At 38.5% G+C, this 25,597-nt stretch overlaps 1 protein-coding gene across 1 annotated transcript in view; it reads left to right on the top strand.

The window, feature by feature from the left end:
* The first annotated feature begins 3,302 nt into the window (after nt 1-3,302).
* LOC120858311 (phospholipid scramblase 4-like) overlaps nt 3,303-25,597 on the top strand; it is a 40,688-nt gene continuing 18,393 nt past the window's right edge. Inside the window, exons 1-3 of the mRNA XM_040234322.1 lie at nt 3,303-3,770; nt 24,291-24,318; nt 24,812-24,922. Coding sequence (XP_040090256.1) covers nt 24,312-24,318; nt 24,812-24,922 — 118 coding nt within the window. The 5' untranslated portion in view covers nt 3,303-3,770; nt 24,291-24,311. The remainder of the gene's footprint in view (nt 3,771-24,290; nt 24,319-24,811; nt 24,923-25,597) is intronic.

Here is a 25,597-nt window from a genome sequence, read left to right as displayed (position 1 = left end):
GTCAGGAAGTAACAGTTAGAATTAGACATGGAACAACAGACTGATTCCAAATAGGAAAAGGAGTACGTCAAGGCTGTATATTGTCACCCTGCTTATTTAACTTCTATGCAGAGTACATCATGAGAAATGCTGGACTGGAAGAAACACAAGCTGGAATCAAGATTGCTGGGAGAAATATCAATAACCTCAGATATGCAGATGACACCACCCTTATGACAGAAAGTGAAGAGGAGCTAAAAACCCTCTTGATGAAAGTAAAAGAGGAGAACGATAAAGTTGGCCTAAAGCTCAACATTTAGAAAACGAAGATCATGGCATCTGGTCCCATCACTTTATGGGAAATATATGGGGAAACAGTGGAAACAGTGTCAGACTTTATTTTTTTGGGCTCCAGAATCACTGCAGATGGTGACTGCAGCCATGAAATTAAAAGATGCTTACTCCTTGGAAGAAAAGTTATGACCAACCTAGATAGTATATTCAAAAGCAGAGACATTACTTTGCTGACTAAGGTCCGTCTAGTCAAGGCTATGGTTTTTTCCTGTGGTCGTGTATGGATGTAACAGTTGGACTGTGAAGAAGGCTGAGCGCCGAAGAATTGATGCATTTGAACTGTGGTGTTGGAGAAGACTCTTGAGAGTCCCTTGGACTGCAAGGAGATCCAACCAGTCCATTCTGAAGGAGATCAACCCTGGGATTTCTTTGGAAGGAATGATGCTAAAGCTGAAACTCCAGTACTTTGGCCACCTCATGCGAAGAGTTGACTCACTGGAAAAGACTCTGATGCTGGGAGGGATTGGGGGCAGGAGGAGAAGGGGACAACTGAGGATGAGATGGCTGGATGGCATCACAGTCTCGATGGACGTGAGTCTCAGTGAACTCCGAGAGATGGTGATGAACAGGGAGGCCTGGCGTGCTGCGATTCGTGGGGTCGCAAAGAGTTGGACATGACTGAGTGACTGAATTGAACTGAACTGAACTGAAGAGCACATTATTACATATTTGTGAATAAATGTGAAAACTATTTTTCACCTGTTAATAATTATAAATGACAACTCACTGCCTTAGAAAAACCTAACATTAAATTCCATAGTTTATAATTTATGTGCATGTAAAACACTATAGCAATGACATACAGGATTGAGGCACTGAAAAGTGCTTTGCAAATTTCTTAATTTTATGTAAATTTTAAGTCTAAGCAGACTGTGGTAATGTAATAAAAACAAACAGTAAAAAGAATAATACAAAGAGATGTAGCTAAGGAGCACTGAAAATAGGATTTAGGACTACACGAACGCCTTTGACTGTGAATCACAATAAACTGTGGAAAATTCTTAGAGATGGGAATACCAGACCACTTTACCTCTCTCCTGAGAAATCTGTATGCAGGTCCAGAAGCAACAGTTAGAACCAGACATTGAACAACGGACTGGTTCCAAATTGGGAAAGGAGTATGGAAAGGCTGTATATGGTCACCTTGCTTATTTAATTCATATGCAATGTACATCATGTGAAATGCTGGGCTGGATGAAACACAAGCTGGACTCAAGATTGCCAGGAGAAATACTATAACCTCAGATATGCAGATGACACCACCCTTATGGTTGAAAGTGAAGAGGAACTAAAGAGCCTTTTGATGAGGGTTAAAGAGGAGAATGAAAAAGCTGGCTTAAAACTCAAAATTCAAAAAATTAAGGTCATGGCATCCAGTCCCATCACTTCATGGCACACAGATGCGGAAACAATGGAAACAGTGAGAGACTTTATTTTACTGGGCTCCAAAATCACTGTAGATGGTGACTGCAACCATGAAATTAAAAGATTCTTGCTCCCTGGAAGAAAAACTATGATCAACCTAGACAGCATATTAAAAAGCAGATACTTTACTGACAAAGGTGCATCTAGTCAAAACTATGGATTTTCCAGTAGTCATGTATGGATGTGAGAGTTGGATCATAAAGAAAGCTGAGCACAAAAGTACTGATGCTTTTGAACTGTGATGTTAGAGAATATTCTTGAGAGTCCCTTGAACTGCAAGGAGATCAAACCAGTCAATCCTGAAGGAAATCAGTCCTGTATATTCATTGGAAGGACTGATGCTGAAGCTGAAGCTCCAATAATTTGGCCACCTGGTGCGAAGAACTGACTTATTTGAAAAGGCTCTGATACTGGGAAAGATTGAAGGCAGGAGGAGAAGGGGAAAACAGAGGATGAGATGGTTGGATGGCATCACTGACTTGATGGACATGAGGTTGAGCAAGCTCTGGGAGTTAATAATGGACAGCAAAGCCTGGTGTGCTGCAGTTCATGGGGTTACAAGGAGTAGAAAACGACTGAGCGACTAAATTGAACTGAAAGTACGATTATTACAAAAAAAAAAAAATACAGAATTTTTCATCCCCTGAAGGATTTGAGTTGGATCATCACCAGATCAGGAATTTCAGAAAGACATAGGTTTCATCATTACTTTTCCTCTCAAAACTTGGGATTTGGGTCATATGCCTTACTTTCAACTGTTTCTTTATCCCTCCCCAAAGCAGGATGTTCCATGAGACACGTTTCACTCTTGAATTACTGGGGCTCGTTCATGTGACCACCATGGATGTTTGCATTAATAAACTCCATTTCGGAATCACTCTCATGAATTCAAAACAAAACTAACAGGTAGTATTATATTTAGCTGTAGTTTTCGGCACCACTCCGTTTTATGCTTTCAATCTAACATTATTTCAGTATGTGGCTAATGTCCCACGTAATTACTACTGAGAGATACAATAAGAATTTTAAAAATCTATTTCGCAGGCATGATTGCAAATAGCATACATAAAAGAAAAATGGAAAATTCCAGTACTCCACTCCCATATGCTTTCCCCTAACTAAACTCCCTTAGTGGGGGCACTGCCAAGCTCTCTTTAGAATTTAATCTAACTTACTTTTGTCCAGTTCTGTTTCTTTACAGTGTCAGGGACCCCCAGTTCCTGTCGGTGGGTTGTTTTCCTCCCCGTGGACCACAGACCTGAACTTCTGTAGTTTGAAAACAATACTTGTGCCTAACAACAGTAGTTAACAAATGCCATTTTTCTCTCAGAAAACATAGGCAACTCAGCTCCTCCATCGCTCTCTCCTGGCACCCCTTGCTTCCTCCCTCCAACATCAAACTGGCCTCCTCCAGCCCTGTGGAAAGGAAAACAAATGCCTGGGCCCCGCGCCCCAGTGTTTCCAGCCAGCACTGCATCGCCAAAGCCAAGTCTCCAAGCCAAAGGGCTGGGGGGTGGGACAGATGCAAATTAACAGGGTTCTTACGAAAGACTGGTTTTTTTTTCCTTTTCCTTCCTGGACTCCGAAATCTCTGTCAGGAAGCCCTGCCTCACAGGTTCAAGAAAATGCCTCTCCGATTACAGGCCGCCGTCGACTTGCTCTTATCTCTTTCCTCACCTCACAGGAGAGCGGCGACAACTAATTCTTCCTCATTTCCTGCGCCTGGTGTTTTTACTTGCTAGCGGGCTCCAAGCCGCGGCCGCGCCTCCAGGAACCGCTGACCCCGACTGCGGAGCTCCCAGCGCAGGGGCGGGGCGGGAGGGCACCCCGGGAGGGTCCCTGCCCCGGACCCCGCCCCCGGCCCGCGCCCCTCCCCACGGGACTCGGGTTTTCGTTTCAAAATCCTTCTCTTCCTTCCCCCTTTTTCCGACCCGCCCCTTTGTCTTCCTCCGCGGATAAAGTCAGACCCTGGGCCCGGCGTCCCGGATGCCGAGCGGACGGCCGGCCGGGCGGTGAGTGGGGCCGGGCGGGCGGAGAGCGGGGTCGCGGGCGCCTAGAGCAGAGGTTCGAGGGCGCTAGGCGTCCTGGGCTCGATGCTCCCCGCGCCGCATCCTCAGGCGGTTTCCGAAGTTTTGGGCTGTCGGGAGGGAACCGTCTCCGGCGCTGGGTGGGGGTCGGTGTCCCCCGCCCCCCGGGTCTGAAGTCGGCGGCCGTGGCCTTGGGACAGAGGCTCTGTTGGGGAGACCGTCCCTCCTGCGCAGAAGCGGCCCCGGGAGACCGGCTGTGTTGCCCCGCCTGGCTGCGCCCCTTTCCCGCGTCTCCTGCGCGGGACTGGGCTCCGCTGGGGTCGGGCTGCACCACCCTCCCCGCCAGCCTCCGCACAGTGCTGGGGACCCAGGTCAGGTTAACTCGCAGGTAAAAGGGTTTGCGGTCACTTCTGGACGTGCTTTTTTGGCAGAGGGACGGGAGAACCCATCACTTTTACATTCAGGTAAACTGGTGAAGAAGGAAATGGCAACCCACTCCAGTATTCTTCCCTGGAGAATCCCAGGGACAGAGGGGCCTGGTGGGCTGCCGTCTATGGGGTCGCACAGAGTCGGACACGACCGAACCGACTTAGCAGCAGCGAACTGGCAGGCTACAATCCGCTGGGTCACAAAGAGTCACACAGCTGAGCAACTTCACTTCAAACTGCCGGGGAGGGGGCTTGCAGGGTTTCAGGGAGCAGTTGCTTAGTTTCTACAGAATAAAACGTTTTTGTTTCGAGACTGAAGAGTTTCCTTTCATTTGTTTTTCTGGTCTTATCTTCTCTTAGGATCTACAATTTAGTTTTTACTTTTTTGTTGCATGTTTAGTAGGTATCCACTCAAACTAGTACAAAGATGAAGATACTATGCAGTAAGGTTTTCCCACCTTAAAAGGGTAACGCTTTAGTATTTTTTCTTGGGTGTGACTACATTAGGAGTAGAAGGATAACCTCCATCTATCTATCTCAATAAATCTATCGTGGGAAAACTTGGAACACTAGCATCATTTCCAGGAAATTTGGAAAAGCAAAGAATGGTCATGATCATATCCTTTGACTTTGTAGTGTAGGCCAGTGAGGTAGGCAGGAGGACACATTAACATTCTGATTAGAAAAGACACAAAATTAGCCCTTTTTATACATAATGCAATTGTGTACCTTGAAAGCAACCTAAAATCTCATAAAAAAGAATTTAATGAAGTGTCTAATTGCATCTAACTGCAATTTTACATTTTCAATAGATATTATATATCTAAACTAGAATATAGATCAAAATAAGCCATTTAATTTGGCATGAAATAACTTGGAAAATGTATTTTTAAAGAGGCATAAAGCCCTAGGACAGATGAAAATATGCTATGTGAGAATGTATAGGTGAAAATATAGTAAAACACTTTGTTCTAAAGATATAATTTCTTTGAAAGAACATATAAATTAAACAGCATCGTAACCAATTTGGGGGGGGATTGATTTCAAAGCAACTGTTCCGCTCAAGTGAAAAAACTACATGCCAGAAAGATTTCAATTCCAAGGAAAGTATACATATGTAAATGGGGATTTTTACTATAAAATAAAAGGTATTATAAAGCTATAATGATTTAAAGCCCATAGAATAGGGAATAGATCTACCAAAGAAGGAAACTGAAGAGACATACCAGAGTAAAAGGAAAGCTTACATTTGATAAGCATACTTCTAAAGTCAGGGAATGGAGAAGAAATAACATTTAATTGATCATGTAGGACAATTAGGTATTTATTTGGGTAACCTAATAATAAAACTTGAATTTTCCCTCACTTTTAACATACCAATGAAATGTAGATGATTTAAACAATTTAAGTCTTAAATATATGAAACCTAGAAAAGCTGAATGAGTATTTGTGAGTGTCACATGTGGGAAAGCATTTTTAAGATTGATAGAAAAACCTAAAGCCCATGTAGGGACATGATTCTTAACATTTGCAAGAAAAAATATATATATTCAAATGGCAATTGTTAATAGAAAAAGAGCTAATTTTCTAATATGCCTAGAACTCTCATTAAGGACTGAGGATTAAACAATTTGAGAATGGAAAGTGTTAACTTGCTCAGTGGTGTCCGATTCTTTGCGACCCCATGGACTGTAGTAGTCTGCCAGGCTCCTCTCTCCATGGAATTCTCCAGGCAAGAATACTGGAGTGGGTTGCTATGCCCTTCTCCAGAGGATCTTCTGGACCCAGGGGTGGAACACAGGTTTCCCGCATTGCAGGCAGATTCTTTACCATCTGAGAATAAAGAATGTCAATTCCAAGTAAGAGAAACACAAATGACAAGTGGCAGAAAGACCCTCAGCTATGTTAACTATCAGGAAAATGCAGAGTAAGATAGTGTTTGCCTGTTTCACAGATTTTGAAAGTGTGATAATTCTCTGATAATGTGATGAGAGAAATATACTCTTAGTGGAAATGTATTGATAAAAATTTTTTATGGTGATAACAAAGTTTTCAAATATTCATTCACTTACTGAAATTCATCATGCTCCTTCCTAAGTGTGCAAATAAATATATGTGTCAAAGGTGGTCATAGTAGGATTGTTGTTAGTAGAAAATTTGGGCATAGTTTTGTAACCATTGATTGGAATTTAGTTATATAATTTATTGTACATCTACAATGGATAATAATAGTTTAAAATATTTGTTAGTTCTAAGTGTTCTAAAGTGAAAATATGTCCAAAGTATATTATAAGTTGAAACGCAAACAGAAACAAGTTGAAACACAGTATGTGTAAATATTTGTGTATGTCTGTATGTTTATTATATATATGTGTGCTTTATCGTGGTCTGAAATTGAACCTGCGATCGCTCTGAGGATGAATATATTATATGTATATTCATGTTCTGTTACATTGTTCTGTAATATATGCATGTTCATAATGAAAAGTAATATTACAATAGGAAAAATAAAATAATAGTAAGGGTCCTGAGGGTTTAAATGGTAATTTATGTATATAATTCCTTTATGGATGTGTTAGTTGTCATTCAGTGTAGAAGAAATATATTTTCTATCACAAAGCTTTTCTTTTTCTTTGCTCTATTTGCTTTCTTTTTGAATGTTCTCTTTCAGGTTCTTTCTTTGAAAATCCCTTCCTTTATCTGGTTCCTTAGTATTGATTGCTATGATTTCCTATAGGCACACAATTGAAAAGTTGAAAAGTTTTGCCTGAGGAATTTCACAGCCTGTTAATATTTTCATAAACAGAAAACATAGTTAATTTTCATACACTTTTATATTAAAGTAGCATTGTCCTTAAATCACTTTTATAGTACTTGTTCTTCAGGAAGAGAGAGACACTGTCCTTTAAAAAGGAAAGTATTTAAAATTAAACTTCATTTTTGTAGTAGTCTAATTTTTTTTTGACATTTTAGTCAAAAAAATGTATGGCAAAAATATAGTAAAAATTAATAACAATATTCTTAAAGTTTTAATATTATTCAGATAAATAACATGAAAATAATTTAAAAAAACTAGCAAACAGTAAAATGGACACATGACAGGCAGTTCACAGAAATGTAACTGAAAGTGACTTTTAAGCAAATAATAAAAACTGTTTGAGATATGGAAAATAAACCTGAAATATTTCACCTTTCAGTTTGTAATGACAAAACTTTTGATAAAACATAGTGTTAGGAATGTAACACAATTTTGTCTGGTTTGTGAGCTGATTCAGATTCATGGAAAAGAGTTTTACAGTAATATCAAAAATGCGCAAAACTTTAGACAGGCAATTCTGCTTCCAAGGATTTAATACACAAATACACAGAGAAGTATATATAAATTTATTTCAGCATTGTTTGTAATGTCATACAATTGGGAACAGTTGAAATTTTCATCAAATAGCCTGTTGAACTGTGGTGTAGTCATTTAAAAAAAAATAAGGTTATATGAACTGAAGTGTGATCAACATCAAGATGTTTTAATAAAAAGCAAAATAAAAAACAGTATATAGGAAACTGCCATTTGTATTAGAAGGTAACAGATAGTAGAAAATCTGCCTGCAATGCAGGAGACTCAGGTTCTATCCCTGGGTCAGGAAGATCCCCTGGACAAGGGAATGGCAACCTACTCCAATATTCTTGCGTGAAGAATTCCATGGACAGAGAAGCCTGGTAGGCTACAGTCCAGTTCAGTTCAGTTCAGTCCAGTTGCTCAGTCGTGTCCGACTCTTTGCGACCCCATGAACTGCAGCATGCCAGGCCTCCCTGTCCATCACCAACTCCCGGAGTTCACTCACACTCACGTCCATCAAGTCAGTGATGCCATCCAGCCATCTCATCCTCTGTCGTTCCCTTCTCCTCCTGCCCCCAATCCCTCCCAGCATCAGAGTCTTTTCCAATGAGTCAACTCTTCACATGAGGTGGCCAAAGTATTGGAGTTTCAGCTTCAGCATCATTCCTTCCAAAGAACACCCAGGACTGATCTCCTTCAGAATGGACTGGTTGGATCTCCTTGCAGTCCAAGAGTCTTCTCCAACACCACAGTTCAAAAGCACCAGTTCTTTGGTGCTCAGCTTTGTTCACAGTCCAACTCTCACATCCATACATGACCACTGGAAAAACCACAGCTCTGACTAGATGGACCTTTGCTACAGTCCATGGAATCACAGAGTTGGACACAATTGAGCATCTAAAGAACACACACACACACACACACACACACATATTTGTGTTTGCTTAGAAAACCTCTTGGAAGACATGAAATAAGAAATGAGGTAGAGGTAGGAGGGATCCTTTTTGTGATATAAGTATATGTATTTTTGCTGATAATATATTTAAATGGCTATTTTTGTACATGTAAGATTTCTTAGTATGATTTTTATTGTAGGTCCTATGACATCCTGTTTTGTTACAGTTTGTCACTAGAAGACTAACCAAAAAATGATACAATAATATATTTTCTGGTAATCTTTCAGATATCATGATTGGCATGGTCATGTTTCCTAAAACATCATGATTATGTTACTCTTCTGCTATTTCTTATACTCCAAGTAACAGAAACATGCCTCCTCTGAAAATTAAAAAAGAAGCTTAATATTCTCTTTTAAAAAGTTAAACTAATATGTTTGGTAAAAGTTATGTATCAACTGTCACTATCAGTTTGCTCCCATTTAATCAAATTCTTTTGTTTGAAAATAAAGCCACATAACCAACTTCTTCCTAAAATGAAGGAAATATCCTGTCATAGACTTTTTTTTTGGAAGGAACCATGATGAGACTAAAATAAGAAAAATGTATAAAGTATAAAAGTTTAATATACATTGATTAGATTTTGCCAACATTTTCATAATGAAAATAAATAACTGTTTACTATTGTATGACTGATTTCATGCAAATATATAATTAAACATTTATTCCATTTTCCAGATTCCATGTATCTCTGGGCACTTAAATTGTGTATTTTATTCCAAAATAACAGACCTAAGTTTATCTTGTTAGTGCAGGCCTCTGTAATTGCTTTTTTGTGTGTGTGTGTGTGTGTAATTGCTTTTTTTTTTTTAAGTTTCTAGAAAATCTTTATTTTATTTTATTTTTATTTTTTAGTTTAAATTTATTTTTATTTTATTTTTTTTATATAATTTTGAGTAAGATTGTTTCTTCATTCCAGTGCATGTAACAGCAACCTATTAAGTTGCCCAAGTGTGGAATAGGAATGACTGAATTCTTCACAATCACCAGAGTTTATTCATACTGAATCCACTCAACTATCCAGTCCCCTTGTAATCAAGAAACACATAAAACTAATCATCTCAGTACACCACAGGAGCTAAGACTTTGGTTTCAAATCTATAGAGTATTGTGCTTGAAAGTGTGTGTAAACTTTTCATCTTTGGTGAACTGAGTTCTTTTTAGTTAAAATCACTTTAAGAGAGTAGATTGTCAGTTCTGTTTATTTTTTTTCATTTCAGATTATAAATTCTGTTATACATTTCTTATAGAAAAAAAATTTAAAGGAAATATGATTTGTATTTTAGCATGTCTCTGGAGCTTAAATACTTTTTTTAAGACAAAACTATCCATGTTATAATTATATGCAGATTATTATAAGCATTTTGATTATTTTGCAAATTATTTCTGACCATATTTTTTAAAGAAATGTGACTTTATAATGTTTCACTATAATGTGTCTTCTTAAGTATTGTGCTGGATATTTGTGTAGTTTACAGTTACTACTGTTTCATTCTGTACTACTTTTGTGAGAATGAGAATGTATCACTTAAAATCCTACAACAATATTTTGCATTTCTCTTTACCTTTAGAGGAAATTTACTTGGGTTTACAAATGAGATTTGAGGGGGGAAAAATAGGTATTGTATTGGTAAACCGAAGGTTTAATTGAATTTATGAAGATAATGATTCTTTTAGAAGTGGGCTGTTTTTGAGTGAAGGATAGACACACATAGATCTGAATGTGAGGGGGTGTGTGTCAGCCGGAGAGGGGGCAGTAGAGAATATGTCAAAACCATTTGGAAAATGGTTTCAAACCTCATAAACTTTGTTAAAAAGTCTTCTAAAATTAGTGATTGTCAGAGTAAACCAGCAGCATCAGCTCATCCTAAGTCATATTTCAAATAGTTCCACATTTTGTTTATATAATTATCCACATCCTTTTTGAAAATCATCATATTTGATTGATGAGGTGCAGGACTTTTGTGCAAGAAGAAACTTTGGAAATCCATTTGTTCCAACTTTTGTACAGGTGTACCTTCGTTCTTGTCTAGGTATGTTCTGTATGTCACAAGTTCTGTGAAATATTTGCATAGTTTTTCTTCAATTTTGACATGATGAATATTTTGTAATTTTATACTCATGAGAACAAACTGTTATATTATTTGGGTAATATATGTAGCGAATTTGACTTTCTTAAATATTCTTGATAAGAGTGGAGTGTTTAAGACAAAGATATATCTACATTCATTTTGAAAGTAGTAACATCAAATGATGAGTTAATATTTGGAAAATCTTTGTAGAAACATTGCATATCCTCTTAATCCTTTTGAAAGTTTCTGCTAAGTACCCTTGAATAGTATTGTAACAAAAATTTTTAAAAAACTTGACTTAATGTCATAATCTAAAAATATTTATTTATTTAAAAATATCTTTAACAACTTGATCCAATTTAAAAATCTACCCAAAATATCCTGTTTAGGTTTGTCTGCAGAAGGTGTTAATTTTCATTTCAAATGTAATTTCTCAGTTGTTTTTGAGTTATTTTAATGTTGGAAGTTTATGTACTTATAAAGGTGTTGGAAGAAGTTTTCCCAGTGAAAAAGAAGTAAAACATTTGCACATTTGATCATGTCCCTGTTTCAGGGCATCATTTTCTTAGTTGTTTATAATAGGTACATAAATATATGTTTCTGTACTTGAATAATTAAATATTTACAGTAGAAATGATATTTAATTATTTTACTTAAAAAATGTATTTTCACCCTCAACATGAGGGAATAGAGAAAATGAGAAAATATTGGGGAATTCTGTAACTCTTACTGAGCTGTAGGGATTCCTCTTTCCTTCTGCTCTAGCCAGGATGGCAGGACTTCCTTGGACTCTGTCCACTTGGCAGCTGCTACTGTGTGTCAGGCTATGTTGAAATAGTATTACATCAGGAATACCAGAGAAAAATTAGGAAACTGATTCTGGTTGCAGAGCGTTTCCTGTTATGCTCTTCTTCTCCCAGGCTCTTGCTACTGTTTAATTTTAAGGACTTTGAATGCCCAATCATTCTGTCTAAATTAAGTGCATTTGGTGGTGTATGTTTACTGAATCTAACCCAGAACTGGAATATGTGACGTCTGAAGAATTTTCTTCCTCTGGGTTCATGGATCATTTCTCTCCTAATTATACACATATTTCAAAAACCTTACAAAAGGGAAGTTGAAAGGGAGCTCAGTAGAGGAGCCTGTTTTCATTTTAGAGGAAGGGCACAGTAATAGTAGTGGGGGGAGCTAGAGAGATCAGTGAGTTGCAGAAAGTAATTTTCAGTCCATTTAGAATACTAACCTGGCCTTTGATGATGGTTTTGAACAACCCTTTGCCCAGTTTATAGAACTGTGACCTTAACTGATTATTTAAACTCAAGGGCTTCTGTTTCTTTACCTATGTAATGAAAATTACAATCCATCTCAAGCAATGTATGCAAAGTTCCTAAAATCTCATAGATAATTAGTAGTTGTTATCTAAAATTGAGACCCAATGACACTATTTTATGTATATTAGTTCATTTGGGGGATTAATTAGCTCTCAATAGCATACTACTTCTTAAAAAATGCTTTAAATATTCTCTAAAAAATATTAAAAATTTTCACTTAAAAGTGTGATTTTCTGTTTGGCCTCATTCAAGATATTTTTGCTTCCCTGCTGGCTCAGTCGGTAAAGACTCCACCTGCAATGCAGGAGACCTGGGTTCAATCTCTGGGTTGGGAAGATCCCCTGGAAAATGGAATGGCTACCCACCCCAGTAATCTTGCCTGGAGAATCCCCATGGACAAAGGAGCCCGGCAAATTACAGTCCATGGGGTCACAACAAGTCAGACATGACTGAGCAACTTAAGCACACATATAAGATATGTTTAAATTGAAGTGTAAAAACAGTTATTTGCTTGAGAATTTAGAAATACGACTTGTTTACCTAGGCTTCCCTGGGTACATATTTACATATATAAATATGTGTATAACAGGTAAACAGTTTATATGTCATGTGTTTGCTATGTAAAATACATATTTAGTATATATAAATAATTGAACATAGTTATCACTACATATGAGGTGGTAGAAATAGTATGTAGTCAAGAGAATTACATTTGTAATTTATATGATGAGCACAAAAATATAATACTATAGACAATACAGAAGTGACAAAAATGTAAAAATTTAGGGGAGCTATCTCCATGTGAGTCAACTAACAATCAAAAAGATTTTAAAGAAAGGAAATTTTAGAATATGCAACCTCCTTTTTTTTCCCCAGAGAAACTGGTGTGTAAAGTGCATATATCCTGTAATCCTTCATGGTCCAGGATCTGTCTCTGCTCAGTCGTGTCCGACTCCTTGTGACACCGTGGACTGTAACCGACCAGGCTCCTCTATCCATAGGATTTCCCAGGCAGAATACTGGAGCAGGTAGCCATTCCTTTCTCCACGGAATCTTCCCAACCCAGGAATGGAACCTGCATCTCCAGCTTGGCAAGTGGATTCTTTATCCCTGTACCACATGGGAAGCTCATCTTCTTCCTGAGCTCTATTTACATCGCAAGAAATCTTGATGCGGAATTTTTTTGTAAAATGAATTCTTCACCTACCTCATTCCATTTACTAAAATACATAAACTGACTCAGTTTAAAATTTACAGCAAACATTTTTATTATCCATGGTAACATTACATATGAATTAGTCTCTATAATCCACAAAACTTTCGCTGAGCCAAAAGAGATTAATATAAATGTATCACCATTACTGTAAAAACATTTCAAAAGCCAGACCCACCCAATTAAAATGAATTTTATATTCAGAAGAGTAAGCATATCTGAATTAGTTGTTTCTGCTTTATGATTTTATTGTCTGTCACCAGAATGCTGTGCCTTACAGAAACAAAAAGCTCATTGAATAGTACATACAGTTGACCCTTAAAAAACACAGGTTTGAACAGCGAGGATCCATTTACACGCAGAGTTTTTTCACTAAATAAGAACTCTAGTACTGCGTGATTGGAAGTTAATTGAATCCAAGGACAAAAATGAACCAGGGACAAAAGGACAAACTATAGAGTTATAGGTAGATTTTGGACTGCTGAGGGTCAGCACCTTGAGTCCTCATTGTTCAGAGTCAGCTGTATGGTTCTACTTTCAGCTCTGTCCCACCTCAAAAATAAATATTGAAGAGTTTTGGTGTGGAGGAAAAGCAGGCAGCTGCACTGGGTAAAAGAAAGGCTTGGGCAAAATAGTAACATGGTCTAGTCTCGGGAACTGGATTGCCAGTCTGATTCTGCCTGAACTTCTTACTAACTGTACAGTGTTGGAGAAAAGTGAAAGTGTTAGGCACTTAACTGCGTCCCACTCTTTATGACCCCATGGACTGTAGCCTACGAGACTCCTCTGTTCATGGAACTCTCCAGGCAGAATACTGTCGCAGGTTGCCATTTTCTTCTCCGGGGGATCTTCCCAACCCAGAGATTGAACCCAGATCACTGAAGCTGCAGGTAGACTCTTTACAGACTGAGGCACCAGGGAAGACACAAAGAAAGAAAGTGAAAGGCCTTGGAGAATACCCCTTTAAAAGAAAAAAAAAGAAGTTTATTTATTTATTTTTGGCTGTGCTGGGTCTCCGTTGCTTCATGGCTCTTCTTTAGTTTCGGGGAGTGGGACTACTCTCGCTATGGTCCATGGGCTTCTCACTGTTGTGACTTCTGTTGCAGAGCACGGGCCCATGCGCTCTAGGGCTCTCTGGCCTCAGTAGCTGCAGCGTGTGGGCTCTGTAGTTTTGCCTCCTGGGCTCTAGAGCACAGGCTCAGAAGTTGTATCACTTGAGCTTAGTTGCTCTGTGGCATGTTGGATCTTCTGGACCCGGAATTGAAATCGTGTCTCCTGGATCGGCAAGTGATTCTTTACCACTGAGCCCCCAGGGAAGCCTGGAGAAGAGCCTTTTTAATAAGTTCTCTGTGCCACAAGTTTTCACCTCTATTTTAGTATCTCTTCTGTAAAGCTTTCTATGAAAATAATATTTATTTGTAAACTTCCTATGAAGATGTTTTTAAAGTATTTTTTTGAATATAAGTTAAAGATAGAGATCAGTGATAATGGATGATCTGATTTGATATATTGGCTACAAAAATAATGATCAGTTTTTGGGTCTCCAGTCCTTTTCGCCTATCAATATAAAGTTAAGAAATATAAAAAAAAAAGAGCAGAAGAACACATAATACATCTATTGAATTTACAGCAAGAATCTAGTTAAACCCTAAATGTATCTGATTTGGGGTGGATCAGAGGCCATATTTCTGGATGCCTCTGTCAAGTATGATTTGAACTAATTTGTTTTCAACAGTGATTTCAAGGAGGCTACCCCTAAACATGTGTGTTTAGATTTTCTTTCTTTCAAACAAGTAGTTACCCAGCTATTACAATATTGAATCCAGAATTCACAGGCAAGCTAAATCAGAGACAATGCATCTGTTGCTTTTAAACCTCCAATATGGGGCTATTTCGCTAGGCAGCCATCAAACTTACACTTGTTTTTATTTTGCTTTGTTTGAATAAATTAATAGAAGTTTAATATGATGTGGGGTCTTCCTCAGTGGCTCAGGAGCAATAAATATTTAAAGGGTCACTTATAAAAGGAAGCATCAGCAGTTCTTTTGAATATAAGTAAAAGTTCCTGAGTACCTACTATTTTGTAATACTTTTGCATTCAGTTCAGTCGCTCAGTCGTGTCTGACTCTTTGCAGCCCCATGGATTGCAGCACGCCAGGCCTCCCTGTCCATCACCAACTCCCAGAGTTCACTCAGACTCATGTCCATCCAGTTGGTGATGCCATCCAGCCATCTCATCCTCTGTCGTCCCCTTCTCCTCCTGCCCCCAACCCCTCACAGCATCAGAGTCTTTTCCAATGAGTCAACTCTTTGCATGAGGTGGCCAAAGTATTGGAGCTTCAGCTTCAGCATCAGTCCCTCCAAAGAACACCCAGGACTGATCTCCTTTAGAATGGACTGGTTGGATCTCCTTGCAGTCCAAGGGACTCTCAAGAGTCTTCTCTAACACTACAGTTCAAAAGCATCAATTCTTTGGTGCTCAGCTTTCTTCACAGTCCAACTCTACTTTTTCATTAGTGATTCTTTAAAATCGATTAAGCCATCTTATCAGTTAAACTCTCTTTCAAAGGAGCATATTACTATTTTTAATATTTAAGGAATTAAGAATTCTATTCACTGGGATGGTAATACAAAAGAAAATTTTCTGCAGTGTATGGGCAAAGTTTAAAGGAAGATAGTATTTAACATTGAGATGGTCACTTAGATATGATTTAGGTTTAAACTGAAGAATACTTGTTAGAAAGAAAATAAGAAAATATTCCCTAAACTGTAAAAAAACATTCACCTATAGAACATGAATCCTTCTTACATTGTTTTACTGTTAGGGAATGGCCAGAGATAATGTACAAATATTTATGTAAATAGAAATTTTATAGCACTGATCATAATACCAAAAAAGCATAAACAATAAAAATGGAATAGTTTGAACAAATTAAGGTACAGTCATTGGTACCTAACATTTAAACAAATATCCACTGTATTTCTGAAATAAGTGACAAAGACGTGACATCTTTAATATAGTTTTAATTTTCTGCTCTTTTAAAAGTCTATTACTAAGTAAATCCATTTATCTTAATAATATAACATAATGTCACTGTCCTAAACTAGAAGCAAATCCAGCAGACACTTAAAACTGTGCTTTACTCATTTGTCATTATTTTAGTGACAAATACAAAACTCTCCAGCAGTGTTTCCACTTTCTTTCTCCTAGTTCTTTCCAATTTGAAACTCCTTACAAGCAAAGCTCATGAAATCATATCCGGTAAAATGGCTACTGGCCCAGTTAACCTCTTGGACTGTTGAATCAGTACAGATTGATAATAGACCAGACAAGAAATTCAGGCAAGGTTTATTGGGGTTCATGCTGCAGCACATCGGGGCGAGAACAAGACACAGGTGGCCTTGCTGCCCAAGGAGGGGGCAGGCTGGTTTCTTAAATGGGCTGAGGGCAGGGACAGATCAGTGAGTGGAGAGGAGGCACAGCTTAGGTGGTGTGCCCACCCCTCCATGGTGCTGTGTGCAGAGACCATGCACAGTACTCTTCTTTTGCTTTAGGCACTTCAGAAATGGTACTTGGTTTGTGGTCTTTTGGATCTTATTGTTCATAACTGCCCCACTCTGCAGGCTTGTAGTTATTTTCAGTCCCTTATAGTTTGTTTGTATTCTGTTGCTCAGGAGATGAGGGTTCCAGTTTCCAACCTATCTCAAAACTCTAATCTCTGATGGTAGGAGATGGGAATTTTTGGTGTCAGCCTAAAACCCAGCATAAAGTCTTACACATAGATGCTGGGTAATACATGATAAATGACTGAATGAGAGACAGCATTTTTTTAAACTACATTTTAATACAGACATATATTCTTGGTCTCTTTACCAGTTAGTTAATTTTACCTAGTGAAGTGCATACTTGTCCATGATTTGCTCTGCGCCAGGCACTGTGTTAAGTGCTATCCGAATGTAACCTTGATTAGTCTTCACAACAGTTTGTATGGTGGATCCAACTGTCATCATGTCCATGACACACAGGAGGACTGAGAAACAGAAAGGTCACTGAAGGTCACAGAGCTGTCTGTCTGTCTGGGATTGATCTGTCTGAACCACTATCCATACTGTGTGAAATGTGCTGGCATACAGTTTACCAGCTACCCAGGCTTATAGTACCCTCCTCCGAGTATCCTATCTTGTGTGCAAAGGATATCACCCCCTAAAGGTTATATATTAAACCCAAATAGGGGACTGTGATGGCTTCCTAGGTGGCTTAGCAGTAAAGAACCCACCTGCCTATGCAGGAGATGCATGTTCGATACCTGGGTAGGGAAGATCCCTTGGAGAAGGAAATGACAACCCACTCCAGTATTCTTGCCTGGGAAATCCCATGGACAGAGGAGCCTAGCAAGTTACAGTCCATGAGATCACAAAGAGTCAGACATGACTTAGTGACTAAACAACAACAAGGGGACTGTGATAGATGGACTAGGACTTTGCAAGAACTGGCTATATTTCCTGCCGCTTCTCAGAAACTGAATAGACAGAAATTTCAGACTACTCAGAAATTGTATAGACAGGGACCTCTTGCTTTCTTTTCTTTCTTCTCACAGCAGAAGGCACTGGAGGCAGGCAGAGCCCAAGGTTTTAGAGTTCATATGCAGGTTTCCAAGCCTTGTGCCTAAAGAACTGCAAGATTCTCATGTGCCCAGAGTCTCTCTTGCCAAGAGACTATGACAGATTCTAGTAAATTGTTGTTTAGTTGCTCAGTCATGTCCTACTCTGCGACTCCAGAAATAGTAGCCCGCCAGGCTCCTCTCTCCCTGAGATTCTCCAGTCAAAAATACTGGAATGGGTTCCCATTTCCTCTTCCAGGGGATCTTCCCGCCCCAGGGATCAAACTGGTGTATCTTGCATTGGCAGGTGGATTCTTTATCCCTGTGCCACCTGGGAAGCCATTCTGGTACATACTCAACTGTGAAGAGCGGCTGGTCATTTTTCAGTTGTGTGATTGAAGTTTCAAATATCCCTGGTATGGCTCTAGGGCTTGTGGTTTTATTGAACTTTGCTAGTATGTCACTGTTTACAAAGGTGAAATTGCAGAGTGAGCATATAAAACAGCTGCAGTGTTTGTTACAGCAAGCAGTATTCAGGAAAGTGCTCTTTGCTGTGAGATGCCGTTTAGGATATCAGGGCTGCCTCACACAGCCGCAAACCAGCTTTCCCAACCTCATTCTACCATGTCCGTGTCTCTTTTTCCTCTTAATTACATTTCACTTGGCTTCAATTTCCTTCTAAGTAACCTCAGCCTTGAAAATGCCAAGGCTCTACAATTAAGAGATCTGTGGACCGTGTAATGCTAAGCCTATTATGGAGACACAGCTCAGTCTTCTGATTTCTATTTGATAGAAAGCCAAAAGTCAGCCTTCAACTTACGGCACTTTTTTGCCTTGCTGAGTGAGAAATCTGAAACAATTCAGTGAATTCTGAGAGAAGTTAGCAACATTCCTGATTGTACCAGTTGGACATTATCCTGCCTTATATAACATTCTTGATAAAAACCATATTATGAAGTTTACACGAAAGGGGAGAGAATTTATAGTGGTGAAAAAAGAAACCAGTGGCTCAAAGGAGGGAGGAGGTAAATTCCATGAGTACCTGCAGCTTCTGAGGCAATGTGTAGGTATACTTTACTTTAAATTCATTGATATCCATTACTTTAAAAAAAATTTTTATAGATTTAAAATTTTTTTCAAAAAATTTTATATTTTTTCAAGCTGTTTTTCAATCATTCAAATCACATTTGAATGCTAATTTCTGCCTGGTATGGTTGAGAACTGTTATTTTTCTTTACACTGTAACAACTCAAACATGCCTGGTCAAGGGTTTCACCTGCCTTGTGTTAAAAGTACAGATTTCCAGGCCCAGACCTCAGAGGTTCTACCTCACTTTTGGAGTCCAGAAATGCATTTTTTTTTCCTTCAAGTTTTTTTTTTTTTAATATATACAAAGATGTTTTTATTTTATTTATTTTGGCTGCACCACTCAGCTTACAGGATCTTCCTTCCATGGCCACATGCTTGGCCGTAAACACATGGAGTCCTAACCACTGGACCATCAGGAAATTTCCATCCTTTAAGTTCTTTTTGTAATAAAATTATTCAAATTTCTATCTTCACTTAGCTTCAGCAGTTGTTAACATTTGTCATTTTGTACTATGCTATGTACTGTTTGCCACTGTAGACGGATGGATGATGGATGGATGAATGGATGAATAGGCAGCTAGATGGATAACCAGATAATTTAGCCCCTTTTCACTAAGGCACTCAATAACCTGTTCTAATTACTTTCTGTCACATATCTTTGACAGCAATCCCTAGGCTTAATATAGAAAGGCACAACATCTGTTTAGTTAGAAACTTACACTCAACATATACCTGTCACATGGTTCATCACAATAATAAAGAAGTATTTTTTATTGTGAACAATGTCATACATACAAATATGCAAATTTAAACATACATATACCCTTTAAAAACTAGTTATAACACATCACCCCTGTTCATACCACCCTGATAGAACTAGAACATTTGATCCCTTGAGGATCAAAGCTGAACACTTGTCCCACATCACTTCTCCTCCATATGTAACCATTTTCCTGAATTTTGTGTTAATAATTCCCTAACTCTTTTTAAGTTTTCTCCCATACATGTATCAGAAAAAAAGTTTTTGTTTCATTTTTCTGCTTTTGAATATTCTTAAATGGATTAATATGTGTTCTCCGATGACTTATTTTGTTTTTTGTGTGTTGTAGTTTTGAGATACATCTATTGATGGGTATGATAGGCTTCCCAGTTGGCTCAGTTGTAAAGAATCCACCTGTCAATGCAGGAGATGCAGGTTAGATCCCTGGGTCAGGAAAATCCCCTGGAGGAGGAAATGGCAATCCACTCCAGTGTTTTTGCCTGGAAAATCTCACGGACAGAGGAGCCTGGTGGTTAAAGGGGTTGAAACTAGTTGGACATGACTTAGTGTCTGAGTATGCATGCACACATGATGAGTATAATTGTACTTTGTTGTCTCTACAGTATACTGTTATACTTTATGAAAATACCAGATTTATCCAGTGTACAATTGATGGAAATTGGAAATGTTTTTAGTTTCTTTTGATACACAGTGTCAAGAACATTCTCACGTATACCTGTGTGTACATGTGCAGTCACTTGAGGGTGCTATCCTAGGAATGTCCAGAATTTAAGGTTCTAGAAAGGTATGGGCATTTTCCTAAACACCAGATATTACCATCATTAAAGGAATAGGACCAATTCCTGAAACTCTTGATTGGCCTGCGGTTGGGTCTGTATTTGCAGTGTGTACCCAGAAACAGTTTTTACTTTTGTTGTTGTTCAGTCACTAGCTCATGTCCAACTCTTTGTGACCCTGTGGACTGCAGCATGCCAGGCTTCCCTGTCCTTCACTATATCCTGGAGTTTGCTCAGATTCACGTCCATTGAGTCGGTGATAACATCCAACCGTCTCATCCTCTATTGCCCCTTTCTCCTCCTGCCCACAATCTTTCCCAGCATCAGGGTCTTTTCCAATGAGTTGGCTCTTCTCATCGGATGTCCAAAGTATTGAAACTTCAGCTTCAGCCCTTCCAGTGAATATTCAGGGTTGATTTCCCTTAGGATTGACTGGTTTTATCTTTCCTTACACTCCAAAGGACTCTCAAGACTCTTCTCCAGTGCCATATGTCAAAAGCATCAATTCTTCGGCACTCAGCCTTCTTTATGGTTCAACTCTCACATGGTTCAACTCTCGTATGTGACTACTAGAAAAATAATAGCTTTGACTAGATGGACCTTTGTCGGCAAAGTGATGTCTCTGCTTTTTAGTACTGTGTCTAGGTTTGTCGTAGCTTTTCTTTCAAGGAGCAAGCATCTTTAATTTCATGGCTTCCCGAGTGGCTCAGACAGTAAAGGATCCACCTAGATGCAGGAGACACAGGTTCAGTCCCTGGGTTGGGAAGATCCTCTGGAGAAGGGAATGGCTGGCCACTCTAGTAGCCTTGCCTAGAGAATTCCATGGACAGAAGAGCCTGGCTGACTACAGTCCATGAGGTTGTCAAGACACTAACACTTTCACTTTTACTTTTAATACACAATAAACTCCAGCTCCAGAGAAGGAGAGGAACTGGGCCAAGACTGGTGGCCCAGGCTTGGCAAGAGCCTAGAATCTACATAGTGGCTTATGCAGTGGTGACATTCACTGGGTCAACTCAGTATCCTTATTGACTACTCACTCATATAGTGTTCCAGTGCTTCTTTGACATATCTACTCTGTATCGGTAACTTTCTACTCTACTTGAACTACACAAATGACCACATTCTGTACTCTGATAAGCAAGATGATTCATTGGAAAGAACATGGAAAGTACTTAGAAGTACTTAAGTTTAGCAACGTTTTCCATTTATGTATTAAATACTTTTTGTTTGTTTCTTCCACTATTACACTTTTATTTATTTTTTGTTTTCAAGTTTTCTTTTATATTGGAGTATAGTTGATTAACAATGTTGTGTTAGTTTCAGATGTAGAGCAGAGTGATTTAGTTACACATGTACCTGTATCTATTCTTTTTCAAATTCTTTTCTCATTTATGATACTACAGAAAAAAACAGTTCTCTGTGCCTACCCAACAGTAGGTCTTTGTTGATTAGCTATTATAAATATAGCAGTATGTACATGTCAATTCCAAATGGCCTGTCTATTCCTCCCCCAACCTTTCCCCTCTGGTTACCGTAAGTTTGTTGTCTAAGTCTGTGACTCTGTTTCTGTTTTGTACATGGTTGTTATATTTTTAGAGTTCACATAAAAGTGATATGATATTTGTCTTTCTCTGCCTGACTTACTTCATTTAGTATAATCTCCAGATCCATCTATGTTGCTGCAAAGGGCATTATTTCATTCTTTTTAATGACTGAATAATACCCATTGTGTGTATATACACACCACATCTTCTTTATCCATTCCTCTGCTGATGGACATTTAGGCTTCTTCCATGTCTTGACTATTGTAAACAGTGCCTCAGTTAACACTGGGGTGCATGTATCCTTTTGAAGCATGTTTTTCTCCAGCTATATACTTAGGAGTGGGATTGCTGGATCATATAGTAGCCCTATTTTTAGTTTTTTAAGGTGCCTCCAGACTGTTCTCTATAGTGGCTGCACCAATTTACATTTCCACCAACAGCACTGGAGGGCTCCCTTTTCTACACATCCTCTTCAGCATTTATTGTTTGTAGATTTTTTGATGATGGCCTTTCTGACTGGTGTGAAGAGAGACCTTATTGTAGTTTTGATTTGCATTTCGCTGTGGTGTTGGAGAAGACTCTTGAGAGTCCCTTGGACTGCAAGGAGATCCAACCAGTCCATTCTGAAGGAGATCAGCCCTGGGTTTTCTTTGGAAGGAATGATGCTAAAGCTGAAACTCCAGTACTTTGGCCACCTCATGCGAAGAGTTGACTCACTGGAAAAGACTCTGATGCTGGGAGGGATTGGGGGCAGGAGGAGAAGGGGACGACCCAGGATGAGATGGCTGGATGGCATCACTGACTCGATGGACGTGAGTGGAGGCTGCGATTCATGGGGTCTCAGAGAGTCGGACATGACTTAGTGACTGAACTGAACTGAATAATTAGCGATGTTGAGCATCTTTTCATGTGCCTTTTGGCCATTTGTATGTCTTCTTTGGAGAAATGTCTGTTTACATCTTCTGCCCAAGTTTTGATTGGGTTGTTTGTTTTTTCAATACTGAGCTGCACAAGCTATTTGTAAATTTTGAAGATTAACGTCTTACTGGTTGCATTGTTTGCAAATATTTTCTCCCATTCTGTGGGTTGTCCCTTCATTTTGTTTATAGTTTCCTTTGCAGTGCAATTTTGAGATAATACATGAAAAGTCCTCTGCCTTTTCCTGACACTTGATAAGCATTCAGTATATTGTAGCTTTTGATGATCTTCTCTATTTGTCATCACACAGAACCAAGAAACCTGAAATATTAAAATTCCTTTCTCTAATAATAATCTTTTCCCCTTGACTGAATTAACGGAATCTCTCTCCTAACCCACCTCTTGTTTCAAATATCATCTCAACATTTTTACTTCTCTGAATTATTCTCATAGTGTTCACCTACACATATTTTTGATTTAAATGTTTAACATGTCTTCTTTTAGCCTCATTTAAACATAACATGTTTTGATTTAAACTTTTGAGTCCTACCTTCTCCAGTCCCCAATATTTTCCCACCATCTTCCTCTCTAGTTCAGTTACTGGCATCAGCATCAACTGAGATACCCTGGGTTAAAAAGTGAGACTCATCCTTGACTCCTCTCTGTACTGAGTCCGTCAGCAAGTCCTGTAGGTTCTGCTCCCAAGTATTTTTATGCATCTGACCACATCTGACCCTCTCGGTGTCACCTCCAGTCTAAACCGGCATCAGTTTTCAGTGGGTTACTGCTGCCATCCCTCCCCCACTGCTTCCATTCCGCACCCTTAAGATAAAGTTTAAATCGATCTGATCACTCTACTGATTAAAGTCTCCTAAAGACTTCCCCCACTGCAGTGACAACAGATTCCAAACATTTTACCATGAGTTTTAGGTATGATCAGACCTCTATCTCCACCTCTGACCTTGGTTCTCTTCTTTCCCTGTGTCCCTGTCACAGCTGAACTCTTTCTCTCCCTTGAGTATCACAAAGCTTACTGTTATCTCAGGGCCTTCTCATTCAACCTTCTTGTCTTTCTGGAACTTTTCCCCATGGTTCAGCTAGCTTAAAGGTCACCTTCTGAGAGAGGCTTTCTCTGACCCTCGGGGACCATCCATGTTTTCACTACTTTAACTTTGTTTTCCTCATAACTGTACTATCTACATTTAATCTTAAGTATTTGTTGATGTGTTCCACCCCACTGGAATATAATTTCTAGCAGAGTGCCCATCTGCCTTACAGCTGTATTTTCAACACCACGTAGAAGATAGGTGCTAGGGAAATATTTGTTGAATTAATGAAGGAATGAATGAAAGGTAACTAGTGACTAAAAGAATCACAGAACTTCTTACATGTATCACTGATTAATAATAGTAACTGTAAATATATAAGGTAAAAAATTGTTTTTTTTTTTTGTTTTCAGGTTTAATTGGAATTCTTCAAAATGTCTGGTAAGTTTTTGTGAATAAATTTTAATATGCTGTATTTTCAATTGTGAATTGTGTGATTCCTTTCCTTAAAAAGTTAGAGTCTATTTCCTTTTGAAGTTACTTATTCGTGTTTAATATTTGAAGAATTTAAATACATATATATACATTTATTTATTCATTTATATATATGAACATTCTTATTTATCTTTGACAAAAAAGGATTAAAAGGGATTTAGAGTGGCATATAGGTAATGAAAAAAGTGTCCGCTTGTACGTGGGGGCAAATTAGGTAAAGGAAGAATGTAGGTGGGAAAGTAAGTCAGCAAAGAGAGGTGATAGTTAAAAATATATTTATAGGTTGATAGCTAATATACATACTGAGTTGCTTTTTATAAGAAATGAGTATATTTAATATTGGTCATATTCATTGATGCATACCAACAGAAAAAATGAATATTCTCTGATCATATTATCATTCCATTGTAAATCATGTACTACCTTTCTCACCCCTAAGATATAGTCCCCACAGCTCCTAAGCAACCTGCAGATGAAACAGAGAATCAAATAAAGTCACCTGATCCAAGGCCTGGTGCCCCTCCTGAGTACAGTTCCAGTTTTGTACCAGGTAGGTTAAATATTCGAAAAGAATCTTTCCCCTCTCCAGAAAACCATCCTTATAGTTAAGATTGCTTTTTAAATTAACTAATTAATTAATTGAATGATTCAATAATAAATATTTAATGCCTACAGGGGGCCAAGTAGTTTACTAGATGTTAATTAGAATCATATTCCTGTCTTCATAGGATTTATAGGCAACGTAGGAAGAAAATTGTACAAACATTGATGGCACTCTTTTTGCTTAAGAATGAAGAGAATGTTGTAAGTGCACAAAGGCAGTAACTACCTCTATGGGGGATTGGAGGGAAGCACTGAGGAAATCAAGTTTTACTGGCACAATGAGGAATTTCTCAATCAAAGGAAAGAACACTGTGTTCAAAAGCTCATGGTCATGATGATCTGGTCCGAGGCATTCTTGGGACAAACGCCAGGAGAAGTGCACAACAGTGGAGGCAAATGGCTTCAAGTTCTAATTAAGGAGCTTGTTTTTCTGCAAATAATTTTCTAAGTCTGAAAGCTCATACTGTATTCAGAGACTCAGGAAAATGGATGCTGATAAGTATGTGGACAGTATGTAACTTTTAAAAAATTAAATAGTCTTTTGACTGAGGAAATAGTTTTAATCAGGATTATATTCAAATACATTTTGAAGATTTAGAAAATGATAAAGTGTAGTGCTGCT

The sequence above is a fragment of the Oryx dammah genome, unplaced genomic scaffold, assembly GCF_014754425.2.
Source record: "Oryx dammah isolate SB20612 unplaced genomic scaffold, SCBI_Odam_1.1 HiC_scaffold_2, whole genome shotgun sequence".
In the NCBI taxonomy this organism is placed as follows: Eukaryota; Metazoa; Chordata; class Mammalia; order Artiodactyla; family Bovidae; genus Oryx; species Oryx dammah.
Note: the sequence above shows the minus strand (reverse complement) of the source record. Positions and strands in the feature narration are given on the sequence as shown.